At 35.2% G+C, this 8,419-nt stretch overlaps 1 protein-coding gene across 2 annotated transcripts in view; it reads right to left on the bottom strand.

The window, feature by feature from the left end:
* Positions 1-287: 287 nt before the first annotated feature.
* NHLRC2 (NHL repeat containing 2) overlaps positions 288-8,419 on the bottom strand; it is a 61,405-nt gene continuing 53,273 nt past the window's right edge. Inside the window, exon 11 of one of the 2 annotated variants that reach the window (XM_019988639.2) lies at positions 288-7,935. In XM_019988639.2, the coding sequence (XP_019844198.1) occupies positions 7,679-7,935 (257 nt within the window). In that variant the 3' untranslated portion in view covers positions 288-7,678. The remainder of the gene's footprint in view (positions 7,936-8,419) is intronic. The other variant, XR_011564296.1, reaches the window with a different exon arrangement.

The following is an 8,419-nucleotide window of genomic DNA, read 5'->3' as shown; positions in this document are numbered from 1 at the left end:
AGCAAGTTTGTACCGGCCTCTCTGCCTTCTCTTTTTTAATGGAATGAAGTACAGGCAGTTGTATTATCCATAACCCCTGGTTTTAACCCCTCTCCCTAAAACTCCTGAATCACTTAACACAAAAGCTAGGATCATATGACTCACGTCTACTGGTCACCCTCATCTTGCCTCCCTGCCTCCTCCCACCCAAACTAAGCACCATTTTTAATCTGGATGATAGGATTCCAAGCAGCAAAATGATCTCATGGTATACTTACAACAGAAAGCATAAAAAAGAGAAACATAGCTTTAGAGGGAAAATATTTAATCTATTTCATGAAAAAAATGTACAAAGCTTTAGAAAAGAGGCATTCGGTTTCAGTGTACAGTCTGAACACATTCTGGTTTTCTATAACCGCATGAATTATACACTTCTTTTGAGTTGGTAATGAAGGCCACTGCGCTCTCATTCCAAACCATCTTAACACATGTACTTAAAGTCACTGAAAAGACTTGAAATAAATGTAGAAATACAGTGTTGTACAAAAATATATTACTCTATCTACATGAAATGCTTACAAATGCAGACCAAGTCAATTCTTTTAGAACTCAACCAAGTCTAATACATGATCCTGTAAACTGGATTTCAATTGCATCTTTTATCTTTGAAGAAAAAATAGACATAATCAAACTCTTGGAATGACAGAGATGAAGTCAGCACAGCAGACCAACTCTATTCTCAAAGATAAAACCACAACTTTATGCACACACAAGAGGAGAAGAGTCTGAGTTTTTAAAACTTGACAAATTTATGAAATGTTACAATTTGAAAGTGATTGTGTGTATATATATGTATGTATATGTGTATGTATGTGATATATATGTATCACAGCACACTTTGATTAATCCATAATCCACATGTAAAGTAATGACAGCAATTAAAGCATTTCTAAACTGGCTCTCAATGCATCCTAACAGTGAAAACTTCAAACTTTTACAAAATATTAACCTATGTATAACATAATTAGAAACATATACCTGAAGTAGAGTAAAATTGATTTTGAAGTCATGTAGCACAATGTTCTCCTTCTTCAGAAACTGAAATATTAAGAATTTTAGAAAAAAAAATTTACCACAACAAAACCAATCTACTATATCTGTCATTTGTGGAACCATACAGTTCCTCATTGAAACTTCTACAGACACTACTGTTTTCAAAGAGAGGGAAGCCCAAAGTGTGGAGAGGATGTGGTTGTGTACTCCTACAGGTAAATTTGGGTGATGAACATCAGAGGCACACAGAGAAAGTACATTCCAACTCCACACACACACACACACACACACTTGTTAGCATCTGAACATGTAATGAACACAACAGGTAGCCCATTCTGCACATGCTCACAGAACAAACACATTTCTGGTGGGACTAAGAATAGTGATGACAAAAATCTAAAACTAGAAGATAGTTCCTAGACTGAGCCCTTCTTCATTTTCAGAAATTAATGTGTCTATTTTTACCCTTCACTACCATCATTTATCAACTGTTTTGCCCTATATACCTTAACACATACTTATGAGCATAGCACACTAGATATTCAAAAATACTATTTAAACTGGTTCTAGTCAAATTTGAGGATTGCTTTTTTTTTCCCTCTCAGTATTATGAGGCCTCATTTCAAACATAAATATGTAACCCAGTATACTAAAAGCAAAAGGCAATAAATTCTGCTGTCCCTTTAACTCATAAAAAAAAACCTGACAATTTTGCTTAATTCTGTATTATTGAAAAACACCAGGTCTGAAAGCTGCTCCTTTAAGGGGAAGGCATCCGTACCATGCCCTGACATGTTCCAAAATGCCTGTGAGTATGTGGCTGTCCAGTGCTTCACCATGCTTGTTCAGGGCTTTTCAGGATATGGTTGGTACAGGCCAGGAGGTAGATTTGGAAGTACTTACAATTCTTTCCTTTTGGTCATGGGGCTTTCAACAGAATAAAATGTCCTTTGGTCCACTTGAGAGCGACACGCCAATGTGGAAAAGGGACATCCCAAACAAGGAATAACTATAGCTAGGCTAAGAGTCCACAGGTATCTAGGGTTCCACTTTCCAACTCCAACTTTTGACAAAAACTAAACCAAATCAGCACACTCAGAAACAAAGGGGATGCAGTCAGAGAGGCCGACCACGCTGCCTCCTGTTCTGCTTTTCCCAGGCTGTGGTCAGACTGGCAGCCCTGGCCCAAAGCAGCTAGGCTGACCTGCAGTCTAATAATACATGAAAGGGCCAAGCTGTGCAGGGCAGGGAATACACACAGGAGGTTAGTCCCGCCTCTAGCTCTTAAGGCCATGCTTTCTATCATCCTACTGCTAGGAAAAGAGGGGGTGGAGACATACTTTTAAGTAGTCAGGACAAAATCATGATTTATGGTTACTGTGAATTCATTTAAATAAACTATGTGCCACTAGAAGAGGAAAAAGGAGGAAATCTTGGTGATTAACAGTTAATTCTACTTGTAAAGTGTAACACTTCCATCTCTTAAAGTTGATGTACATTTCCTGATAGATTTCTGATTTGGAATTTTATAACAATATTAACAAATTCTAATAATATTTAAATTAGCAGATGATAAATGAAAACCATTTACATTCTTGTATCTGGATGCTCATGAATCATAATCACCGGTAGGCAGCATTCTACGTCATATCTTTTAATAGAACCGAAAGCTGGAATAATAGGGTGATCTGGTGAAAACTTTACTAGAATAGAACTGCATAGATCTTGAGTCTTGGGGGGCAGGGTGGGATGAGGTCTATATACTGCAGTAGTTATGAATCAAGTAGGCAGATGATTCTGGGTGTTAACAGATGGGCCGAGTATTATGTTTCTATAGCTCACTTTGGTCATTAAAACAGTTATTTTCTTAAATATGAACAAGCTTTCAAAAGTTTGAGACAGTCCTGTACTAAGAATCCAGTTATACTTGTGACAAGGTCTTATAATTACCTTCTGAAGACCAATTAAAATAACATCGTTGGAACTAATACTGAATGGCTAGTTAATTCTTTAATACATCCATCTGCCAAGAAAAACGCTTGATAATATCTGAATTTAAGAAAGAATGGTACATAAAATCTTCTGGGAGAGACAATTATACAGACTGTTCCAAACCCTGAAGGATAACTATGTATAATGAAAAGTCCAAAAAGCTGATATTAATTAAATGGATTTACTTTAAACTTCAAAAACAATCACTACTAGGACTTTTGAAGTTCTTTGGGTTGATTAGTTACTATATATAACTATGGAAGATTTATGCTTAAAAAACAAACACACACTTTTAAAGGCAGGCATAGAAGCATGGTGGTTGAGTAGATGCACCCAGGTTCGGCCAGCCCTAAATGTCTGATCTCAATTACGCTGGTCTAAGTGCTTACCACTTCTTTGTGTCTCAGTTTCCTCATCAGAGAAATAAGGAAAACTAGAACCTCTCTAATAAGGTGGCTGTGAGGATTAAATTAGTTGATACACAGAAAGCACTTAGAAAAGTGCCAGGCACATAGTTAGCACTGAATAGATTTAGCTATTATTCTTATAACTTTTTTCAAATACTGCAAAGGCTTAAGAAAGCATTCACAAAAATAAATACTCTTAATCCCAGTTTGTTTGCACTCTACGTCTAGGAGTAGAGCTAGAAATTAGTAGGAGATCTGTGTTCAAATAAAAGACCCATCACCCACTAGTCACTCAATCATTCAGCAAAACTGGCTGAGCAACTGCCTGCCCCGGGCACCCCCCAGCATCAGGCATTACTCGGGGAGTGCTGAACTTGAGACATGAAGCCAACATTCTAAAGCTGCTTCCTCAGTGTAAAACGGACATAAGATCTACCTGTCTGATTCGTGAGGCGAAATGCATGAAGGCACTTGGAATTCCGGCTTGGGAAAGCACCATCAGTGGATATTCCAGGAACATGGTTTAGGGTATGTCTGGACTCTCTCAAAGGAAGCTCATCAGTCATCATTCCAGGTCTTAAAAAAGTTCTTAAAACTGTAGGTTGTTTCTTTATAACATGGTTTATAAAACAGTAACATATTTATTATAAAACTATTTCTCTTCTTGAATCCCAGCACTGCAGAGAGTATTAACATACCACACAGTTGGTAGAGGAAGTTTCCTTTAGAAACTGCAGTTGCGAAGAAAGTGTGAAGCCATGTGTTTTATGGTCATAAATTATTATCATTATTATTACTAGACCAATAACTGGCAGTTCCATTATCTACTAATTGCTATACAAATACTGTTTCACTGAGCCCTTACAGCAACCCCATAAGGCAGGTATAGTGACCCCATTTAATAGGGCAGAATCCAAGTGACTGCAAAGCCTGTGTTCATAAACACTATACTACATCACACAATAAAATCACTAGCAGCAAAAGCCACAATTATTTTTGTCTCCACCAAATCACAAACTGAAGAGAACTGGTAGATCAAAGAGCTCTAAACTGAGTTCTGACCTTCCGTGATAAAAGTGACTTCAGAAAAAGTTAGTATGTAACTAGTGCTTACTGTTCAGTTCATTTTAAGTCTTTAAAAGCATATTCCCGTTCTTTTTTTTAATAACCCATTGTTCAATTAAAAAAAACAGAAAAAGTAAAAAATATTCACAATTCCACCATTCATAGTCCACCACATGACAGTCCCTCTGCATATATTTTCATGCAACTCATGAGTTAAGAAATTTAGTTTTTGATGACTGTTCTTATGTCAAATATAATGGTTAGACTGTTTCTAATCGGCAGATATAAACTAATACTAAATGTTGGGCAAGTAGAAAATTACTATATTACAGAGATATGTATTGTTAATGTCTTCCCAAACTTTCCAACTATGAAAAAGCAAGCAGAGAGCAACTTATCTCAGTAGTACCGTCTCCAGAGTATAATGGCCATGTGAGAAATTTAGTTGATCTTTGTATCTGTGTAAGTATATAGACACGTACATTCATCTACATATACTAAGCTTTTGGGGGCTGTGTTAAAATTTATAGCTTTCTGCAGGCCTGATAATACTATAGGTAAATGTATTATTACAATAGTTTAGGAGAAAGTTGCTTAGTCGTTGAACTTTGCCAAAGTTACACTTATGGGTGATTAAACTGTAAAGTTTTCCCTTGTGGACAGGTTAAATATTTGCTTGAGCATTTCCAAGATAACCAAAATTCTTTTCAGAGATATCAATTCTGACTATAAATTCAGAAAAGAAAATTTTACCATTTGTGAAGTGATATAAAGAATGGTAGAAAAAAACAGTGACAGAGAAGCAGAATAATTTGGGGCAAAGATTCCAGGTATTGCGTCTAAGTGTATATAATGCCACATCACTGGCAATTTGATTATGGTGACTAACACTAAAATCGTTTTTCAAACTATCACTGAACATAACTTTTGCTTTTCTTCATGCCATACATTTAAAAACAGAGTCAGGAATCACAGAAGTTTTTAAAAATGAACTTTCTAGTGCTTTCTATCATGTAAGAGGTTTATTATGTTAGTCATAAATTCTAAGAACCTATTTATATTGCTTAGCATGATTGACAAAAAAAATCATGTAATCTGTATACATAATATTTTGAATGTGAAAAACAATGTAGATTACTGGCTGGGTAAGAATAAGAATATTCAATAGAACTGTAGTTAAAAATCAAGAAGAGCATAAGCTTAATTCTAACAGAAAACTCTATACAGACAAAATGGACATTAATATATTCTAGAAATGTTTTTAGATTTTAATGTACATGAAAATATATACTGTGTGTAAGTTCATGCATAATACTGCAAAAATAATTATCAAGCATTCCTGAATTAGCAAGTTAAAAGTGTATATATTTTCTTCAGAGAGTGAAACTGTTTATGTCCTTAAATAGGAAAAAATTAAGCCAAACTATTTTCATTCTGTCCAGCTGGAAATGAGAAGTATAATAATAAAATGAGATTTTAAAAATGACTATGGCCTATTCTCCATAAAAGAGAATGTCAATATTATATATTCTTTTATTACAGAACATTTTTTTTTAATGGAGAGAAAAGGTTTATGAAGTACTTATATATAATTTTAAACAGAATTTCTTTTAACTTTACATTTATTCTTCTCTTTAAATATAGCTTTAGGAGGCTACAAATTAAATAGTCATGATCTATGCATTCCCTTACTTCATATTTAGGTAATCTGAAATAGTATGTTCAAAACTGTATTTCAAAAGAATATAAAGATATGGGCAGATGATTATGCTTAAAATATTACAATTCAAACAGCACTGGTTTTGAAGCAACAAGGCGTATTATGCTATATTGTCTATAAATATTTACTGAATAAGTATGATTCACCTGTTGTTTTTAAAATCTTGTAAGCTGATTAAACCACAAACATGTGGAATCAGTTTTGGTAAAAACAAGCAGAGTCTTTTAAAACAGTTATAAAGAGAAAGCATCACGGAAAAAAAAAAAAACCTTTCCTATATCTTCTGGTGACTATTTCTTTTAAGGTTAGAAAAAACACACCAAAAACAGGATCATCAAGTCACTGTATGTTTCAGCCTTAATATTTTAAAGTAATATATTAAGATATACTATACATAATGAAAGCATAAAAGTGCTTCATATTGAAATTTTCACCTTGAAGGCTTAACAGCTATTTTTTAAAAAATCACAATAATGATAATTTAAATTCTCAATATGGGAACCAAAAAAACCCTAAACCTAGCAAATCTGCATTTAATGCTTCAACTGAAATGTAAATTTCTAATACAACATATATACCCATTTGCATCGGACTCAGCTGTAACAATTAATTCTTTACCATTAAGTGGTGTCACATGCAGTAATGTGTTCTGAAGTCCCTTTCTCTTTGAAAGTCCTAATATTTCTAAGGAGTCATTCATTACTAAGACTGTTCATTCATTACTAAAACTGTTCATTCAGAAAAATGTTAAAAGGAGTCTGTATATGTCCTTAGAGACTCCAACTTTCAGAAATATAGAAATATATTTTCTGTAAATAGAAATATACAGAATATTTAACATACCATCAATAATGGTATGCTAAAATAGCAAATAATTTATAACCATAAATATATCTCAAATGAGAAAATCACAGACGAGAACAAGGAACATTTTTACCACCTAGATGCTCTTTAAACCACTACTGTGATGAAGACATTTTTTTTCTTGATCTAAAACAGACCCTACGCCTTGAATGGCAGGTGTCCTTATATCAACACGTGGACTGGATCTTAAGCTCTGTTTAAAGTTACTGTGAAATTTACACATTCAGATGTGCTGCTTCATAAAAGGTAAAAAAGTTAGTTAAAACATTTGGTATCATTATTGTTATCAGTAGTCACTGAAAATTATCTCATGATAATATTCTTTCCTGTAACATGGACTTAAGTCTTGTGCCAAGTAACAGCACAGATTACAGAATCATGGTTCAAATCATGGTCAGTGACTTCGTTGGTACACAGCCGGAATGAAGGAATTTGTCTATAATAAATAATTAAATAAGGAGCATACTTTATTTTAATATCAGGTGCTAGAACTGAACTGGGTTTCTGGGTACCCGGAGGCAGAAATAAAGTTTCTTTTCATAAATTACAGTAATGGTGGGGAGCAAGAAGAGGTGGCACTGGGTTGCTAGCCAGCTTGCTAAAATATATACTTGAGTTCCACTGGAGGTATGCAGTCTTGCTGTGTATCAGTTATCTGTAAAGGCTGACTGAACAAAATTCCCTTCATCATACAGGCACTACTGTCTGAGCTACAGTAATAGAGAAATACGCTGATAGACAGAATGGCCTCAAGTGATAAACAATCTCCAGGAATCTGCAGTGAGATTGTTGGTTGATTGGAAATGCTTTCTATCTCTCCAGATGGTATCTGTCCTTGAAGAAGCCATTCATTGCCTAGAAAATAAAGACATAAATTATTAAGACTGCATAAGAAATTGAGTAGGAAATCAGACAAACTTTACAAACACTAGATTTACTCAACTAACAATATTTACTGCTGCTGCTAAGTCACTTCAGTTGTGTCCGACTTTGTGCGACACCAGGATGGCAGCCCACCAGGCTCCCCCGTCCCTGGGATTCTCCAGGCAAGAACACTGGAGTGGGTTGCCATTTCCTTCTCCAATGCATGAAAGTGAAGTCATTCAGTCGTGTCCGACTCTTCGAGACCCCATGGACTGCAGCCCACCAGGCTCCTCCGTCCATGGGATTTTCCAGGCAAGAGTACTGGAGTGGTGTGCCATTGCCTTCTCGAATGATATTTACTGAAAGCCTCTAAATGCCAGGCATTGTGCTCTGTGTGAGGGACACAAGATATAAGTCCCTAATCTAGCCATCTTGATATCAAATTAAAATTCTTTCTTTGAACACTGCAAACATA

The sequence above is a fragment of the Bos indicus genome, chromosome 26 (genome assembly GCF_029378745.1).
Source record: "Bos indicus isolate NIAB-ARS_2022 breed Sahiwal x Tharparkar chromosome 26, NIAB-ARS_B.indTharparkar_mat_pri_1.0, whole genome shotgun sequence".
Lineage (NCBI taxonomy): Eukaryota > Metazoa > Chordata > Mammalia > Artiodactyla > Bovidae > Bos > Bos indicus.
Note: the sequence above shows the minus strand (reverse complement) of the source record. Positions and strands in the feature narration are given on the sequence as shown.